The sequence below is a fragment of the Delphinus delphis genome, chromosome 4, assembly GCF_949987515.2.
Source record: "Delphinus delphis chromosome 4, mDelDel1.2, whole genome shotgun sequence".
NCBI lineage: Eukaryota > Metazoa > Chordata > Mammalia > Artiodactyla > Delphinidae > Delphinus > Delphinus delphis.
In genome coordinates, this window is record NC_082686.1 from 70,205,634 (window position 1) to 70,225,952 (window position 20,319).

Genomic DNA, 20,319 nt, shown 5'->3' on the forward strand with positions numbered 1-20,319 from the left:
TGAAAACATAGCCAGCCTACTTAGAAAATGTTCACAGCCATGTGGGTTCTGCAGAACAATCCAGAAAATCCAAAACATGAACCAAATTCTGTTTTTAGGAATGATCACCTCAAAAGGGAGTCCAAAAGCAAAATGGGCTTCAGAGTTCTAATTTAACATTTCCTATCATGATTGGTTCATGATGGGATTTGGAGGTGACAGTGGAAGGTATAGGGCAGTGAGAAAGGGGTACTTGATACAAGCTTTCTTTATCTGTTGAAAGATGACCAGAGATCTATGGTATAATTTTGCAGCGGGGCTAGGAAAGAAATGCCATCCATAATGCATTCATTTAAAGAACCTGCTAGCATACTCTCCAATTCAGGAGACAAGACATGACACTTACAGAACAGTTCAAGGAAATGATGGAGCGGTCGTGTTCTTAAGCGACAAAAAGCTGCAGTAGAAATGACTAGAGCACTAGCCTCTGAGTTAAGAGCCCAGAGATCTAGACCCAGGATAGCCACCATCTTTTGTGGTCCAAGACCAGTCCCAGCTTCCCTCAGCCTGAGTGTCCTCCTCTGTCCAAAGAGAGATTTGAGTGTTAGAGAAATTCTGAGGATCCTTCCAATTCCAACATTTGGACAGTAAATAAAGAGCTTGGGGATTCAGAGGAGAGAGCACTGGTATGGAGCCTAAGAAATGCCTTCTGAGGTGAGACTGAGGTCTATTTGCCTGCCATGGCCCCCTTGCTGGGGGAGTCGCTCCTGTCAGGACACTGAGCTCACAGGTAAGGGGTTGCCTCCAAAACTCCCCTTCCAGTAACTCCTGAAGAACGGAAGGAGTGCCACAGTTTCCCCAAGTGACTCTGTGGGACCAGCTCTCCATCATACTTGCAGGGTCCCATATTCTGGAAGGGAAACAGAAGGGGAACTAACTTGTTGAAACTGACTATGTGCCAGGCACTTTGCACAGGGAATCTTTCCAAAGGTATCTCATTTACTCCTCCCAGGGTTCTGGGAAGGTTGATCAGATTATCCCAGTTATAGAGATGAGGCAACAAAAGTTCAGAGAGGTTAAAATGCCTACCCAGTCACACAGCAATAATGTGCCAAGGCAGGGATCCAAGCACAGATTTACACCTCATTGTTCCTGTTTTTATCCAGTCATCCTGATGCATGAGCTCCCTGTTGTCCCCTAAATCAAACCTAATGTCCTTCAACAATGCATAGACCTTCAGGAGTCTGCTGTACCTCCAGCTTCCAGCCTGTGTGTTGGGGCCCAGCCTCTCTGCCTGCTGCTTGCACCGTGCCTCCCATTAAGCTGCCTGCCAGCCTTCTGGCTACCCATCACATGTGCACCTTGCTCACCGCCAAGATCAAAAGTCACCACTTTTAGGAGGTCTTCTCTGAATTCACATATCTAAATATATATAGTATGTTTTTCCACAAAGGACTTGACAAAGTTTATAAAGATAGATGCAATAGTAAAACCATAAAATATAAATACATTAAAGCTGCTTTTTCTGCATGGTTCTGTTCACCTTAGAGCAGTGGTCCCCAGCGTTTTTGGCGCCAGGGACCGGTTTCATGGAAGACAATTTTTCCACCAATAGGGGCGGGGATGGTTCAGACAGTAATTCGAGCGATGGGGAGCCGTGGGGAGCCATGGGGAGCCGTGGGGAGCGGCAGATGAAGATTTGCTGGCTTGTTGCTCACCTCCTGCTGTGCCGCCCTCTGGGGTTGAGGACCCCTGCCTTAGAGCATTCTTTCCTCAGCCTGTAGCACTCATGTATCGATACGCTTCAGAGGAGGCCAAGATGGAATCACTAACTTCTTGAGAATCCTCCGCCCCTTTGGGTTCCCAAAGAGCATGCAACCCTGCTCACTGCACGTTGCTATGCTCACTGCATTCTCGTTCTTACTGTAGAAAGAGCTCACGACAGGCCCTGCAGTAGCCAGGTGCATGACTGGGGTCTTCCTGTCTGCCTCATTCCCCCCTATGAGGGAAGAGATGGCCGTGAGCCATTCATTCTCCTCCTGACCCCCTGGAATGCACATTCCAGGAATTGACCAGGTGTGATTTGTAGCCAAAGCATCAAACCAAACAAAGAGAACCAGGTGATGCCCTGGGCTATGTGGGCAAGTTGCTGAGTAGCCAATCACAGGCAGCATCTTGCTATCCCCAGGTTACACCCTGCCCACCCAGGCCAGGGTCAATGTGACGTCAGAGGCAGGGCCCTCTGTGGTACTCAGACTAATCATCTCTTCTTGACCTGTGACTAGCCATCCTAGGGCCTCAGTGCCACATGGGGTATGCAAGAGAACACAGAAGTTAGGCAAACACAACCTGCTTCCAAAGTACCCCATCAGTCCACAGCAAACTTACCTTAATTTACCAATTACAGTCTGCCCGTAATCAGAACTGTTAAATGCCTTTTCAAACTGTGGAGAAAAAGAACAGAATTAAGAACAACTACAAAGAGAGGGGGAAAGTGATATTACATCTAGGTTTTAACATAAATCCATTTCTAAACTCATTTATGTAACTACAACACAACAAATTATTTGTTCTTTCCATGCGCTCTACTGAAAGGTATTTCAGTAATTTTTGCTGTAACATAGGAAGATTCTGATATAATTCAGAGCCACCCAGGAAAAAGATGGAAACCTGAAGCACCCAGCCAAATCAATACTCTTAAAAATAACGTGACTGACTTGTTTTGTCTTTTCAAAGTTACTGTTAGACTTACATATATGCATGCTTTATACACTCATCAGTTTACCTAAGGAAGACTTAAATGCCTACCTTACCAAGGCATCATGCCTGAGACATAGAGATTACCAAGATGGGCAGACCCAGCTTCTGATCAAATAAGAGGTTACACCATGAAGTTGAGAGAGGTAAGTGACAGAGAGAGTAGAATCTACCGTGGAGGTTCAAAGAAACTCTCATCTAGTCGCAGAGAACCAGAGAGGGCTTCATAGAGGAGATGGGCTGTAAAGCATTTCAGTAGGTAGTGCGGGGCCAGGAAGTGGAAGAAGGAGCAGCCCACACCAATGCTCAGAAGCAGTGTGCCTCAGAAGGCAGCAGGCTGAGGCGCCAAACTTCTCCGCTTAGCTTTTGCAAAATTTAACTGCTTTGAACCTCACTTTCTCATTGGAAAATTTGAGATAGCAGTAATTCCCACCACATAGGGCTATCATGCGTAGAAAGTGAGATAGAATATATGACACATGGCTTTGTGAGCTGGAAGGGGCTCCAGCACAGGTAGATCTTCTTAGGCCTGAGTTGCGTTCCAAGAGCAGAGACAATTCTAGATACTTGTTAACAAGTGGCCAGAGATTAAGCTGGGACCTCTGGCAGGGGTGAGGTGGAGGTAGGATGGGGGTCTCAATTAGAACATAAGTTCTTTGATGCCAAGAATGGGGTTCGTTTTCTCTTTCTTATGACACCCCCCTACCGCCTGCCACCTGCCCATCCCCATGCCTATTCCATAGCACTCAGCGCAGGGCAATCCCTAGGAAACACTCAACAAACACCAGTTGACCGATGATTGAATGACTTAACTGTGAAAGACATGACCTTGGACATGTCTTCCTCTCTTTGGACCCCATCTCCATATTTATTACATGAATGTTGAACTGGGTTGGTGCAAATTTTTTTATTATATAATCCAAGAATTTTATTATTTTTCTCCCATGGGGACCCCACATTTAAAAAAATCATGGCAACCAATGTCATTTAAAAAGATGTTAAATCATTTCTCTTTCATTCTAGTCAAATTCAAATACATTTGATGCTCTAGTTAGTCTGGGCAACCTTGTATCCAGAATATGTCCATATTCCTTTTAATTCTTTTACATATCAGGAAGAGCAGGTATTTCTGTAAACCATCAGGGCCCTGGGAATCTACTTAGGAACAGGTTCACTGGATGACCTCCAAGGTTCTATCCAGCTCCCCTACTGACCACTTTTTGCACTTTTAATTTTCTTAATCCCAAAAATGAGATTGCAAAATTAGCATCGGCATAGGAAAAAGGTCTTCCATTTTTTTTCTTCTATCAGGTCACCCTTTGAGGATTTGCAGACATACACCTCTCAGTCTGAAGGGCTGCAGGACTGGGCAGGAGGGCAGGAACCATGCTAACAGGCCTGCCCAGACCTCATTGCACAACAGAGCCAGCAGGGAAGAAGAAGCAGCCCTGAGGTCAGGCAGGTCTGGGTTCAAATCCCCCGTCCTCACTCATCAGCTGGCTGTCCTTCGGTCAGTTACTTAGCCTTCCTGATCCTTGACTGTTATTCTGTACTTTCTGGTCCATTTTCATGGCCACTGTGCTTCCTGGGCCCCCATTAAGACGTTAGTTTTTTAAAGTGTTTCTCCAAGAGAACCCTCTTGCACTGTTGGTGGGAATGTGAATTGGTACAGCCACTATGGAGAACAATATGCAGGTTCCTTAAAAAACTAAAAATAGAACTACCCATACGACCCAGCAATCCCACTACTGGCCATATACCCTGAGAAACCATAATTCCAAAAGAGTCATGTACCACAATGTTCATTGCAGCTCTATTTACAATAGCCAGGACATGGAAGCAATCTAAGTGTCCATCGACAGATGAATGAATAAAGAAGATGTGGCACATATATACAATGGAATATTACTCAGCCATGAAAAGAAACGAAATTGAGTTATCTGTAGTGAGGTGGATGGACCTAGAGACTGTCATACAGAGTGAAGTGAGTCAGAAAGAGAAAAACAAATACCGTCTGCTAACACATATATATGGAATCTAAAAAGAAAAAATTGTTCTGACGAGCCTAGGGGCAGGACAGGAATAAAGACGCAGACGTAGAGAATGGACTTGAGGACATGGGAAGGGGGAAGGGGGAAGGGTAAGCTGGGACGAATTGAGAGAGTGGCATGGACTTATATATACTACCAAAATTAAAATAGATAGCTAGTGGGAAGCAGCTGCATAGCACTAGAGCAGTGGGATAGGGAGGGTGGGAGGGAGGGAGATGCAAGAGGGAGTGGATATGGGGATATATGTATATGTATAGCTGGTTCACTTTGTTATAAAGCAGAAACTAACACACCACGGTAAAGCAATTACACTCCAATAAAGATGTCAAAAAAAATTAAAAATAAAGTGTTTCTCCACCTAGAGTTCTAAGACATATTTCCAAGCTAACATTTTTCCCTTCAAAACTAAATTTTGAGAAACACTGGCTGGACACCCTCTCTAAGACCTTCCAGGTCTGACATCTGTGGTTCCAGAATAGAGATCTCCATCTCTTTCATGTCGACACACTCACAAGAATCAAAATGAAATGAAGCTGTTGTTCATTTCGACATTTTTGACAATGGCAAAAAGAAGTAACATATAATTCAGATGGAGTTCCTCTTCCAGACATTAAAAAAGCCAGAAGAGTATGCAAATTTGATTGTAAAAAGGAAAAAAAAATCATCTTTAATTTTTTTTCTCTTCAATTCTATGGAAGGAATTTATTTTAAAACAGCATTCCATTTCTCTGTCCACTTAAAAATATTTAAGAATATTTCTGTATGAATGAGTACGGCATGGCTGGAGGTGGCTTCTCAAGGCCCTCTGCTGTGCCAGATGTTACCCCTCCAGGTGCAGGATGACGGTGAGTACCCAGGGGCCCAGAGGAGGAGCCTGGGCAACCAGGAAGCAGTGGCCCCCAGGAGTTTGGAACAGCTACTGTTTACAAACCAATAAGCATGCATTTCACTGCTTGATCCACCGGTACAGTTGTACCAGCATGTACCACCCGAATACCAGTCTACACTCTACAAGTCAGTGTTAGCATAAAGAATAGTTAGAGAGGAAGGATGTTTGGAAAATACTTACAAATCTAGTAATGTTAAAGTATAATTCCTGATAGGCCACAGAATTTCTATCTTCTAAGTCAGATGTAGGTGGTATATTGGCCATAATCGTACCAGGGAATATCTTTCCTGAAATTCAAGCAGAATCTCTCTGTGATATTTAAAGTAAAGAATGCTACCTAATATTCTATGAAATACATCTTTCCTTCATTGATGCAGTCATTTTTTGTTTTCAGTGCTTTTAATTATTTAAGAGGGAAAAAAACAGTTGCAAAGAACATCTTCATGCACAAACCTTTCTACATATGGAGTCATTTACTTAGAGTGGATCCCCAGAAATGAGAGTATTAGTGCTAAAAACAGGAACAGTCTTTTGGCTTTGGGGATATCTCTAATTTCTGTGGCCAACACAATGCATTCATTTCCTGTACAGTTGGTCTGTTCTGGCAAGGAGGGATATTTCTCATTCATAAAACAGACAAAAACATGGAACTCAGGAAACAGCCTTGGACTTTCATAGCGCCCAGCTGATATAACCAAAACAGTATAGGGTCGATTTGCTCTTAAAGTTTATTTCCAGAGCTGAGAGGCTCTCAAGTCTCCAAAAATAGGGTTTGCTGTTATAGAACAAGCAAATCCTATGACAGAGAACTAACCAAGGTCAGAGACCAGGTTCCTGGTTCGTCTGACTCTGTGGTTTTAGGAAATCACCTTATTCTGCATCAGTGTCCCCATGTAATAGCACCACTTTGTATTTATGCAGCCTGTGTACTTTTCCAGGGACTCCGACATCTATCATTCTCATTTTGACCCCGTGGCACCGTTCCCTTGAACAGTTTAAGTGAAGGGACCCATCTACTCCCGTACCTCTAGGACTAGCTCACAAATCTGAATGTCTATTTCCTTTCCCACTAGGTTCCATCGAGATAAAGACAGGAAGCATTTTTTCTACTTGGCTGGTCTTTGTTGCCTCCAAATTTTCCTCTAACTTTAGTATTCTGGAAGCTCTTTTTGCCATTATTTTAAGTTTTCTACTCCACTTAGGTCTGAGGTGCAGTTCTCCATGATCCATCCTTTGTAACTCACCTTTCTCGCATGTACTAGAGTTATAGTAATACCCTTCTGAACACAGGCAAAACCGTCTATCATGCAGATTAACACATGAAGAATCACCCTTACAGGGATCCTCTTGGCAAGGGCTTCTGGAACCTGAGATACAGTAGAAAGAGATTAAAAATCCATAGGATAACAACAAATAACACCAAGAAACATACTTTTAAATCTCCTGGGCTCTTTCTATTCCTTGGCTGTGTTACTCCAGGGCACACCCTTAGAACAGCTGAAACAAATACATATTTTCTTATGTTTCTAGGAAGTTTGTTGCTAAAATTCTAGAGCCAAGCGCTTGTCAACAGTAAAGGTCAGAGGTTGGTGGGTAAGAGTCTGCTCAGACAGAGACAGCAGTCTTCTAACTCCAAGGAGTAAAGAAATCCTTTGGACCTCAAGGATCCTCCAGAACCTTGATGTCTGGTTCTCTAACACTAGGTAGAACTCTCCAAAACCATTTTAGAGAAAGCATCGTATTTTTTTTTGAAGATATGAATAATTGACTTACAGGGAAGACCAGGCCAAAAGCTCCCCAAAGAAACTAGATATTGTATTCTGGTTAGCATACATGGTATACAGACCCATGAGGAAAGGCAAGGGAGAGTAAGGGAACAGTGTGGACTAACTCAGTGATGATTCTAAGAGGAAGTGATGAACGGTCATTCTACTCTCTGGCTTTCTGAGTGGATGACCTGGGGTCTGGGTCCTAGGGGTCTAGGATAGGAGGGAGATTTAGTTTTTACTGCATATACTTTTGCCCCATTTAAGCTTCTTTTTCCATAACTGTGGGCCTTATTGACTTTTATAAAAAATAAATAAAACAGTACTGGTGAGGAGCTCTGATACTGGTTGGGAGTGTAAAATGGTGCGGCCACTTTAGAAGACAGGCAGGCAGCTTCTTACAGAACCAAACATACTCGTAACCATATGACCCCACAAGTGCATGCTTTAGTATTTACTCAGTGTAAATGCTGAGTATTCACTTATTATTTATCAACTTATACCCACTCAAAACCCTGCCAACGAATACTTATAGCCGTTTTCTTCATGACTGCCAAAACCCGGAAGCAACCAAGATGTCCTTCAGTAGGTGAGTGGATAAACAAACTGCTACAGCCAGACAATGGAATATTATTCGGTGTTCAGGCCTTGAAAATTGACATGGAGGAATCTTAAATGCATATTACTAAATAAAAGAAGCTGATCTGAAAACGCCACATACTGTGATTCCAACTACATGACGTTCTGAAAAAGGCTAAACTATGGCAACAGTAAAAAGATCAGGGGTTGCCAGGGGTTAGCAGGGAGGAAGGGATGAATGGGCAGAGTACAGTAGATTGTCAGGAAGGTGAAGTTCGTCTTTATGATACCATAATGATGGAGACATGTCATTATACGTTTATCCAAACCTACAGAATATACAACACCAACAGTAAACCCTCATGTAAACTGGACTTGGGGTGATTATCATGGGTCAATATAGATTCATCAGTTGTCACAAATGTACCCTCTGGTGAGGAAAGTTGATAATAAGGGAGGCTATGCAGCTGTGGGGGTAGGGAAACATGCGAACTCTACCTTCCTTTTGCTTTTGCTGTGAATCTAAGACTGCTCTAAAAGCAAAGTCTATTGAAAAATAGTTTTATAAGAGTGAAAAAAGCAGGCTACCTGGGACACAGGAGGCGTAGTGCAGTACCTCATAGACAACAGTAAGGGTCGCCTCTCTGAGAAGGTGTAAACCACTATTCTAAGTAAAGTAAACGGCTTTTTAAAAGGCCTCAGCCACATTGCAAGGATGATTTGGCAAATCCTGGGGAAGAAACTGAGCGCAGCTCCATTCTGGATATACCGCTCATGTAACTCCTGGTGTGCTTTCTCCCTGGCAATAGAGGACAGACTTGTTAGGTTGTCTGTGTGCCAGGGATAAAATCACAGGATGTTACAGTGGGAAAAGGATTTTGGTGGCTATTTAGTTCAATCACATCTTATTAACAGTGCGTATGCTGAAGCCAAGAGAGAAGTGACTTGGCCCATGCCCCGTAGTTAGTGTAGGGCCAGAACACAAGAAGACTGCCTTACTCTGAGAGAGTGTCTGGGGAAGCAGAAACAGCTTTAAAAAGCTCCCTTTCGGGCTTCCCTGGTGGCGCAGTGGTTGAGAGTCTGCCTGCCGATGCAGGGGACACGGGTTCGTGCCCCGGTCCGGGAAGATCCCACATGCCGCGGAGCGGCTGGGCCCGTGAGCCATGGCCGCTGAGCCTGCGCCTCCGGAGCCTGTGCTCCGCAACGGGAGAGGCCACAACAGTGAGAGGCCCACGTACTGCAAAAAAAAAGAAAAAATGAGAAAAAAGCTCCCTTTCCTGACTGCAGGAGAACTGATTGTGTAGCTGTGTCCCTGTTGACCTAGCCTTCAGAGCGGCCCCTGAAAACATGAAAGAAGATTGGGAGCCAGGTTTTGATACAGGCTCTGGTTCCATTTGCTTAATCATCCATTTCTTAGATCTATTGCAGAACACTGGGGAAGACAAAAGAAGTAAGTATAGGGAAACATCAACTTGCTCTTTGACCCTGGGTAAGTTGCTGTCCTCACTGGGCCTCAGTTTCCCTAACTGAGAATAACAGGGTTTATCTAGACCCTTTAAGCCTAGGTTTGAGGATTCTTTAAGACCAGGGGTTGGCAAACTATGACTTGTGAGCCAATGCTGGCCAGTCCTCTGTTTTTGTAAATAAAGTTTTATTGATACACAATCAGGCACATTCATTTGTATATTGTCCATGGCTGCTTTGATGCTAAAATGGCAGAGTGGAGTAGTTGTAAGAGAGACCTTATCATGGCCCACAAAACCTGAAACATTTATTAGTTTGCCTTCACTGATAAAGTTTACTGACCCCTGCTCTAGACTTTGGGAAATGAGGCAAGTGCTTTCTGTTTCAATAACTTGGGCTTGAGGTCAGTCATCATCTCTTAGATAGTAGCCTCAAATATCTGTCCTTTGGACCACGGCTCTGGTCATGTCCAGGACTGTTTGAGTACTGCTGTTGTTTGGCCTTTTAATCTCTCAGGCTCAAATTCCATGAATTAGCTCAAATTCTAAATTGTGATCAGCTACCATTGTAATGTCATAATTTTTCCATAACATTTGATGAGGAATCAGGATAGAAGTGACTCTTTCCTTCAGTAGACCAGGGATCTAGACCAGTGGGGCTGGAGAGTCAGTGCTTATTTGCACCTGACCTCAGAGAAGGTGAAACTATTTGCAAAAATCTACTAGGGAGAGGGAAGCTGGAAAAGTAGCTTTTTAAAGTCCAAGTTCATAAAAATATTCCACATCTGGCAAATAACTTGAGGAAAGGAGAATGGAAGAGGTAATCTTTTAGCATGTCCGCCATTACTATTAGCCTGTGCAACCCAGACTTTTTAATTCCAGGGGTTCATATCCAAGGACACCTTGGGTCTCTTTATATGCACTTCCCTACTCTGGTAGAACAAACTTACCTACCATCCTGCAAAATACTGTGACTCCTCAGTGAGAAGCTTGGAGGGAATTATTCTTACCTGGGGTATTTGTGGAGGGAGTAGGTGTACTCGTTTTGGTGGTAGGAGTCGTAGGGTCTGTGGTAGAAGTAGGAGCGCTCGTGGGGCTGGCAGGAGTCGTAGGGTCTCTGGTAGAAGTAGGAGCGCTCGTGGGGCTGGTAGGAGTCGCAGGGTTTGTGGTAGAAGTAGGAGCGCTCGTGGTGCTGGCAGGAGTCGTAGGGTCTGTAGTAGGAGTAGGAGTGCTCGTGGGGCTGGTAGGAGTCGTAGAGTCTGTGGTAGGAGTAGGAGTGCTCGTGGAGCTGGTAGGAGTCGTAGAGTCTGTGGTAGGAGTAGGAGTGCTCGTGGGGCTGGTAGGAGTCGTAGAGTCTGTGGTAGGAGTAGGAGTGCTCGTGGGGCTGGTAGGAGTCGTAGAGTCTGTGGTAGGAGTAGGAGTGCTCGTGGGGCTGGTAGGAGTCGTAGAGTCTGTGGTAGGAGTAGGAGTGCTCGTGGGGCTGGTAGGAGTCGTAGAGTCTGTGGTAGGAGTAGGAGTGCTCGTGGGGCTGGTAGGAGTCGTAGAGTCTGTGGTAGGAGTAGGAGTGCTCGTGGGGCTGGTAGGAGTCGTAGAGTCTGTGGAAGGAGTAGGAGTGCTCGTGGGGCTGGTAGGAGTCGTAGAGTCTGTGGTAGGAGTAGGAGTGCTCGTGGGGCTGGTAGGAGTCGTAGAGTCTGTGGTAGGAGTAGGAGTGCTCGTGGGGCTGGTAGGAGTCGTAGAGTCTGTGGTAGGAGTAGGAGTGCTCGTGGGGCTGGTAGGAGTCGTAGAGTCTGTGGTAGGAGTAGGAGTGCTCGTGGGGCTGGTAGGAGTCGTAGAGTCTGTGGTAGGAGTAGGAGTGCTCGTGGGGCTGGTAGGAGTCGTAGAGTCTGTGGTAGGAGTAGGAGTGCTCGTGGGGCTGGTAGGAGTCGTAGAGTCTGTGGTAGGAGTAGGAGCGCCCGCGGGGCCGGTAGGAGTCGTGGGGTCTGCGGTAGAAGTAGGAGCGCTCGCGGGGCTGGTAGGCCCGGCTGGGCCGGCGGTGGACGCAGGAGCGCTCGCGGGGCTGGTAGGCGCCCCTGGGCCGGCGGTGGACGCAGGAGCTCTCGCGGGGCTGGTAGGCGCCGCTGGTCCGGCGGTGGACGCAGGAGCGCTCGCGGGGCTGGTAGGCGCCCCTGGGCCGGCGGTGGACGCAGGAGCGCTCGCGGGGCTGGTAGGCGCCGCTGGGCCGGCGGTGGACGCCGGAGCGCTCGCGGGGCTGGTAGGCGCCGCTGGGCCGGCGGTGGACGCAGGAGCGCTCGCGGGGCTGGTAGGCGCCCCTGGGCCGGCGGTGGACGCAGGAGCGCTCGCGGGGCTGGTAGGCGCCCCTGGGCCGGCGGTGGACGCAGGAGCGCTCGCGGGGCTGGTGGGCCCGGCTGGGCCGGCAGTGGACGCAGGAGCGCTCGCGGGGCTGGTGGGGGCCGCTGGGCCGGCGGTGGACGCAGGAGCGCTCGCGGGGCTGGTTGGCGCCGCAGGGCCGGCGGTGGACGCAGGAGCGCTCGCGGGGCTGGTAGGCGCCGCAGGGCCGGCGGTGGACGCAGGAGCGCTCGCGGGGCTGGTAGGCGACCCTGGGCTGGTGGTGGACGCCGTAGCGCTCGCGGGACTGGTAGGCGCCGCTGGGCCGGCGGTGGACGCCGGAGCGCTCGCGGGGCTGGTGGGCGCCGCTGGGCCGGCGGTGGACGCAGGAGCGCTCGCGGGGCTGGTAGGCGCCGCTGGGCCGGCGGTGGACGCAGGAGCGCTCGCGGGGCTGGTAGGCGCCCCTGGGCCGGCGGTGGACGCAGGAGCGCTCGCGGGGCTGGTAGGCGCCGCTGGGCCGGCGGTAGACGCCGGAGCGCTCGCGGGGCTGGTAGGCGCCGCTGGGCCGGCGGTGGACGCAGGAGCGCTCGCGGGGCTGGTAGGCCCGGCTGGGCCGGCAGTGGACACAGGAGCGCTCGCGGGGCTGGTAGGCGCCGCTGGGCCGGCGGTGGACGCAGGAGCGCTCGCGGGGCTGGTAGGCGCCGCTGGGCCGGCGGTGGACGCAGGAGCGCTCGCGGGGCTGGTAGGCGCCCCTGGGCCGGCGGTGGACGCAGGAGCGCTCGCGGGGCTGGTAGGCGCCGCTGGGCCGGCGGTGGACGCCGGAGCGCTCGCGGGGCTGGTAGGCGCCGCTGGGCCGGCGGTGGACGCAGGAGCGCTCGCGGGGCTGGTAGGCGCCCCTGGGCCGGCGGTGGACGCAGGAGCGCTCCCGGGGCTGGTGGGCCCGGCTGGGCCGGCGGTGGACGCAGGAGCGCTCGCGGGGCTGGTGGGGGCCGCTGGGCCGGCGGTGGACGCAGGAGCGCTCGCGGGGCTGGTTGGCGCCGCAGGGCCGGCGGTGGACGCAGGAGCGCTCGCGGGGCTGGTAGGCGCCGCAGGGCCGGCGGTGGACGCAGGAGCGCTCGCGGGGCTGGTAGGCCCGGCTGGGCCGGCGGTGGACGCAGGAGCGCTCGCGGGGCTGGTGGGCCCGGCTGGCCCGGCGGTGGACGCAGGAGCGCTCGCGGGGCTGGTGGGCGCCGCAGGGCCGGCGGTGGACGCAGGAGCGCTCGCGGGGCTGGTAGGCCCGGCTGGGCCGGCGGTGGACGCAGGAGCGCTCGCGGGGCTGGTAGGCGCCGCAGGGCCGGCGGTGGACGCAGGAGCGCTCGCGGGGCTGGTGGGCGCCCCTGGGCCGGCGGTGGACGCAGGAGCGCTCGCGGGGCTGGTAGGCGCCGCAGGGCCGGCGGTGGACGCAGGACCGCTCGCAGGGCTGGTGGGCGCCGCAGGGCCGGCGGTGGACGCAGGAGCGCTCGCGGGGCTGGTAGGCCCGGCTGGCCCGGCGGTGGACGCAGGAGCGCTCGCGGGGCTGGTAGGCGCCGCTGGGCCGGCGGTGGACGCAGGAGCGCTCGCGGGGCTGGTAGGCGCCGCTGGGCCGGCGGTGGACGCCGGAGCGCTCGCGGGGCTGGTGGGCCCGGCTGGGCCGGCGGTGGACGCAGGAGCGCTCGCGGGGCTGGTGGGGGCCGCTGGGCCGGCGGTGGACGCAGGAGCGCTCGCGGGGCTGGTTGGCGCCGCAGGGCCGGCGGTGGACGCAGGAGCGCTCGCGGGGCTGGTAGGCGCCGCAGGGCCGGCGGTGGACGCAGGAGCGCTCGCGGGGCTGGTAGGCGCCGCAGGGCCGGCGGTGGACGCAGGAGCGCTCGCGGGGCTGGTAGGCCCGGCTGGGCCGGCGGTGGACGCAGGAGCGCTCGCGGGGCTGGTAGGCGCCGCTGGGCCGGCGGTGGACGCAGGAGCGCTCGCGGGGCTGGTGGGCCCGGCTGGGCCGGCGGTGGACGCAGGAGCGCTCGCGGGGCTGGTGGGCGCCGCTGGGCCGGCGGTGGACGCAGGAGCGCTCGCGGGGCTGGTAGGCGCCGCAGGGCCGGCGGTGGACACAGGAGCACTCACGGGGCTGGTAGGCCCGGCTGGCCCGGCGGTGGACGCAGGAGCGCTCGCGGGGCTGGTAGGCGCCCCTGGGCCGGCGGTGGATGCAGGAGCGCTCGCGGGGCTGGTGGGCGCCGCTGGGCCGGTGGTGGACGCAGGAGCGCTCGCGGGGCTGGTGGGCGCCGCTGGGCCGGTGGTGGACGCAGGAGGGCTCGCGGGGCTGGTGGGCGCCGCTGGGCCGGTGGTGGACGCAGGAGCACTCACGGGGCTGGTAGGCCCGGCTGGCCCGGCGGTGGACGCAGGAGGGCTCGCGGGGCTGGTAGGCGCCGCAGGGCCGGCGGTGGACGCCGGAGCGCTCGCGGGGCTGGTAGGCGCCGCTGGGCCGACGGTGGACGCAGGAGCGCTCGCGAGGCTGGTAGGCGCCGCTGGGCCGACGGTGGACGCAGGAGCGCTCGCGGGGCTGGTAGGCGCCGCTGGGCCGGCGGTGGACGCAGGAGAGCTCGCGGGGCTGGTAGGCGCCCCTGGGCCGGCGGTGGACGCAGGAGCGCTCGCGGGGCTGGTGGGCGCCGCTGGGCCGGTGGTGGACGCAGGAGCGCTCGCGGGGCTGGTAGGCGCCGCTGGACCGGCGGTGGACGCAGGAGGGCTCGCGGGGCTGGTGGGCGCAGCTGGGCCGGCGGTGGACGCAGGAGCGCTCGCGGGGCTGGTAGGCGCCGCAGGGCCGGCGGTGGACGCAGGAGCGCTCGCGGGGCTGGTGGGCGCCGCTTGGCCGGCGGTGGACGCAGGAGCGCTCGCGGGGCTGGTAGGCGCCGCTGGACCGGCGGTGGACGCCGGAGCGCTCGCGGGGCTGGTGGGCGCCGCTTGGCCGGCGGTGGACGCAGGAGCGCTCGCGGGGCTGGTTGGCGCCGCTTGGCCGGCGGTGGACGCAGGACCGCTCGCGGGGCTGGTAGGCGCCGCAGGTCCGGCGGTGGACGCAGGAGCGCTCGCGGGGCTGGTAGGCCCGGCTGGGCCGGCGGTGGACGCAGGAGCGCTCGCGGGGCTGGTAGGCGCCCCTGGGCCGGCGGTCGACGCAGGAGCGCTCGCGGGGCTGGTATGCGCCGCTGGGCCGGCGGTGGACGCAGGAGCGCTCGCGGGGCTGGTAGGCGCCCCTGGGCCGGCGGTGGACGCAGGAGCGCTCGCGGGGCTGGTAGGCCCGGCTGGGCCGGCGGTGGACGCCGGAGCGCTCGCGGGGCTGGTAGGCGCCGCTGGGCCGGCGGTGGACGCAGGAGCGCTCGCGGGGCTGGTAGGCGCCCCTGGGCCGGCGGTGGACGCAGGAGCGCTCGCGGGGCTGGTAGGCGCCCCTGGGCCGGCGGTGGACGCAGGAGCGCTCGCGGGGCTGGTAGGCGCCTCTGTGCCTTTGGCGGAAGCAGGAGCGCCCGCGGGGCTGGTAGGAGTCGCAGGGTCTGTGGTAGAAGTAGTTACAGCATCACCTGTGGCACAGGCACAACTTTCTGATGTTAGTAAAAATAAAACTGGCGACTTTCAATTAAATCATGCCAAGGTTTTGATACACTTGTCTTAAGATATTAATGAAACACTTCAAACACTGATACAAAGTGTCCAGATTCTCAGATATTGTGTGAGTTTTGTTTCGTTGTATTTTTTTTTTCAGTGAATGTCTGGCTCATTGCAATCCTCAAACATGTGGTTATCTTTGTTGTATTGGCATAATCGGTGAGTTGTACATTCAGCGATAGCATTTGAGCAAGTTTTATCAGCAAGCAATATTTTCAGATAATAAATAAGGTTTCAAAAATCACATAGAGTGGATTTAAACTTGCTGAATGTGAACATTGAACCTCAAGTCACTGTAGCTTTAGTAATTGCTTATTTATTAGAGGCAGCTGAGTTTGAAGCAGTTTGGTTCTCGGCTGGAGGAACAAAGATATTAAGTTTCAGAAGACATAACATTGAATATATAATGACAGTTGCTATTATTTAATACTAATTGGTACCCAATCTGTTTTTTTCTGAAAAATAAATGTAGTGGATTACATTAAAAATGAAAACACATGACTACTTCTTAAAAAAAACCACAATAAATACAGTTAAAAATTAAACAGACAAAACTGGAAAAATATTACTGGGGAGTTCCCTAGGTGGCCTAGTGGTTAGGATTCCAGGCTTTCACTGCTGTGGCCCGGGTTCCATCCCTAGTCAGGGAATTGAGATCCCGCAAGCCGCGAGGCACGGCAAAAAAAAAAAAAAAAAGTTACTGAAAAATATGATGTTCAACTGGTAGAAAAATATGAAGAGTTAATATTATTTATTGTATTATTATTAATTATAATATAGTAATATAATTTATAATATGAAATATTAATTATATATTAATATCAACATGTCATATTATTACAAGATGTAATATCATTTATGCCTGTAGTTGCAGAACTGTCAATCTGCGTTTACTATTCCTCAGAGCAGTTCTCAGGGAGGGCAATTGAAAATGCCACCAGGTGGAGCTGTTTACCACCTGGACATGCCTCCTTTTGTCTTTTTACAATTTACAGCAATTGTCCCAATTTTCCATTACATCGCTTGTTAGCTGAGGGATGGTAGGGAAGGGGTTGTGTTTAAAGAATGATGAAATAAAAATACCTCATTAAGGTATTTAATGTATTAAACTTCTTCAAAATGTTTTCTAGTGATGTTTACCCATTCGTAATTCTAGAGACATGAACTTTTTAAAGAATAAGATGAATACAGGTGGTTTTTGCCCTAAGGGCTATGCTGATCATCAAAGCTGCCTTTTTTCAAATCTTGGGAACCCCTGGACACATGGGGTAGTGTACTCTTAGTGATCCTATAATCACTTTTCTAGAACCCTTAATTGTCTCTAAGAGCTCTGACAGTGACAATCGGTTAAAAAAATTATTAAAAGGAAAAGTTTTAGTGAGGAAGCTATTTGTAAACCTTTGGATATAGAAAACTGCCGAAGATGTTGCCTAATTCCCGCTTGGGTCTGGAAGCCCCTGGATGACAGAATCTGGCTCTTCACCTTGAAGAGGGCTGGGCTTAACCAGTCATTCATAGGCAAATGCTCTCCCAGGAGCAAGAAAATAGTTCATCAGCTGGCCATCTCGACAGCTGCTACCCTGTTCCTCTACTACTCTCACTTATCAAGGGCTTACCCTGTGTCCAACAGGCCTATGGAATGGTTATGAGCACCCACATTTGACAGGAATGCCCACCAATACTCAGAGGGATTAAGGGATTTGCCCAGAGGTAAGCCTTGACCCCCATGAGGAAGGAGCAAAAAAGAACTCTTGATGCCACATTCAGGGATTAAACCAGGTCCTTGCTCTGCATTAGGACCCAAATGACATCTGAAGGTTAACGAGAAGGGGATTCTAGGGCACTGAGCCCTTGGAACTACCAAGTTGTTCTTGTCTGGCCTCAGGAGTCTCAGGGACAAATCTCTGGCTTGCTGAACCCCAAATCTTAGTCCAGAAGCTTCTTTTACCACTGTTCTATCTGCCTTCATCACAGACTGAAATGCCTTGTGTCTTTGAGCCCAGTTGGAGAGGAAACTTCATCCACAAAATACTAATGGGGCCGTGGGAATTAAGCTTAAGCCTGCTGATTCTATCCTAGAGACAACAAACATGATTAAAAGAATTAAAAAATTTTAAATGTTCCTTACCTGAGATTAGAAAAAGGAGGGCAAGAAGACTGAGGTGAGTGAAGGCTTTCATTTTATCTGTTCTTGCTAGGTAATCCAGGGAGAAAATGGTTTCCCTCCAGCTATCTTTCTTTTTAACTCTCTCTCAGGTTCAAAGTCCAGTAATTAACTGACGTCAAACCAGACAAAGGCAACTACTAGTTAGGGTTTGGTCATATAGCGTAGGTCCCTTCCGAGCTTTTGAGATAGAAGAGGCGAACCAGGAGTTATGGATTATTTTTGTCTCATAGTCCAAAATAACTCAGGACAGTCCAAACATCCTTGGGAGACTGGGGAGCAGAGGGGGGTGTTAGTTAATCTCTTTATATTCCAAACATCCCCAAGCTACCACCTTTTAGGAGGTCACCGTTCCTTTAAACACTCAGTAATATAGTCTGTGCTCTTCTCACTCTGCTGGAGTGCAGGAAATCCACAGTTTCCTCCAGCTATAGTTCTGAGAATCCCTGAGGAGTCCTCATGTGTTTCTCCAGACTGTTGCTGAGCTTATCACCTTTCACTGTGGACCACCGCTCTGGGCCTCTCTGACGGTCACTTCTAGCAACTTTGTATTCATGTCTCCAAGCTTCCCTGGTTCCCCACATATCACTGTACCTGGACATGACCCCCCATTAATGTCCTCAGAGGCAGTGAATATCAAATTGTAACCTTTAATCTAACTTTACTGAGAGTTTGTGTGTGACAGATCAAGGAGGGGAAAATACAGTGCAGAAAGAGAATACCTTAAAACAGATGACTTGATCTCTTGACTCGTGGTGGTTCATGGGCCAGGTCCCCCCTCGCAGGTCCTCTACTCACCTCTTATTCCTCAGCCCCTGACCTCTCACCATGTTTCCGGAACCAGCTTTATCACTTGGATGAAGGTCTTTTTAATCCAGTCCTCCCTCTTTAAAATCCAGGACCCCCACCCCACTGCATTTGGCCCCAGGCAGAGGAATGAAGCCAATAACACCTCGTGAATATTAGCCAGAGTTTTCACTCTAACCTTAGTGAAAACAAAAATTTTTAGATTACACAGCAGGCGAGTTCCCTGTTGTCCCAAAAATCTTCATTCAGGAATAGGATTTGGGATTTACTCTTCACAGCTGAGAGGCTCATTTAAATATTTTTCCCCAAGCAAAGACAACTCTTGGGCCCATATGTGGTACATTATTCTCAGCTTGAATGATCCCTGGCAGCAAGAGTTAAACAAAGGCCTTTTAAAACTCACTTTATTTAGGTAGGTATAATTTACTTCAATAGATCAATCCATTTGTAAAGTGTAAAACTCAATGAGCTTTGATAGATGTATATTCATGTCAAACCACCATTACAATCAAGATACAGAACATTGATCACACCCAAAATTTCCTCTTGCCCTTTTGCAGTCTATTCTGTCCTCCACCCCCAACCCCAGGCAACTGCCAACCTGCTTTCTGTCACTAGAGATTAGTTTGCTTTTTCTAGAATTGTATGTAAACGGAGTCGTACAGTATGTGTTATTTTATGTCCAGCTTCTCTCCCTCAGCACGATGTTTTGTGAAATTCATCCGTATTACTGTGTGTCAGTTCTTCCTCCTTCCCTGTTTCCTTTCTTTATTTTTCCCTTCTTTGACAACTTATATTGAGGTACAATTTATGTAAACTCACACATTTAAAGCTTTGACACGTACACACACCCATGAAACCATCACCATGATCAAGATATCAAATGTTCTCATAATTCCCCAAAGTTTTCTTGTGTTCATCCTTCCCCACACCTCCAGTCAAAGGTAACCACGGATTGCTTTCTGTCACTACAGATTGATTTGTATTTTCTAGAATTTTATACAAATGGAGTCATGCAGATGTACTGCATTTGGGAGGGGGTTAGTTTTTGGTCTGGCTTCTTTGACTCAGGACAATTATTTTGAGATTCATTCATTCATTCATTTTTCCTATTTCTGAAGAGTATTCCATTGTATAGATATGGTGAACATACTCCGGTTTACCTATTCATCTGTTGATGGACATTTGGGTTGTTTCCAGTTTTTGACTATTACAAACGTCCTATGAATATTCACGCACAAGTTGTTGTGTGGTCATACGCTTTCATTTCTCTTGGGTGAATACTTAGGTGTGGAATGATTGTATCATACGATAGGTATATGTTTAACTTTTAACAAACTCTCAAATTGTTTTCCAAAGCTGTTGCACTTTACATTCCCATCAGCAACATATGAGTCCCAGTTGCTACCCATCCTTGCCAACACTTGCTTACTCTCAGTCTTTATAATATTAACCATTCTAAAGGGTATGTAGTGGTATCTCACTTTGGTTTTAATTTGCATCTCCTGACGACAAATGATATGGAGCATCTTTTTTTTTTTTTTTTTTTGCGGTACGCGGGCCTCTCACTGCTGTGGCCTCTCCCGCTGAGGACCACAGGCTCCGGACGCGCAGGCTCAGCGGCCATGGCTCACGGGCCCAGCCGCTCCGCGCCATGTGGGATCTTCCCGGACCGGGGCACGAACCCGCGTCCCCTGCATCGGCAGGCGGACTCTCAACCACTGCGCCACCAGGGAAGCCCCATATCTCTTCTTTTTAAAAATATTTGTTTCAAATCATTTGTTCATTTTTAGTGGAGTTGTCTCCTTATTTTTGAGTTGTCAAGTGTTCTTTATATACGTATTGCAAATATGTTCTCCCTTTCTGCCATTTTTACATGGCATTT

General features: G+C 50.6%; 1 protein-coding gene across 2 annotated transcripts in view; it reads right to left on the reverse strand.

Annotated features, from left to right (window-relative positions):
• LOC132424764 (mucin-13-like) overlaps positions 1 to 20,319 on the reverse strand; it is a 176,908-nt gene that overhangs the window by 20,920 nt on the left and 135,669 nt on the right. The window contains exons 1-3 of one of the 2 annotated variants that reach the window (XM_060010812.2): positions 6,921 to 6,988; positions 5,857 to 5,963; positions 2,368 to 2,423 (exon numbers count right to left, since the gene is read on the reverse strand). The exons of the other annotated variant lie outside the window; for it this stretch is intronic. Coding sequence (XP_059866795.2) covers positions 2,368 to 2,423; positions 5,857 to 5,940 — 140 coding nt within the window. The 5' untranslated portion in view covers positions 5,941 to 5,963; positions 6,921 to 6,988. Of the gene's footprint in view, positions 1 to 2,367; positions 2,424 to 5,856; positions 5,964 to 6,920; positions 6,989 to 20,319 lie in introns of those variants that run through there. 2 annotated transcript variants of the gene reach the window in all.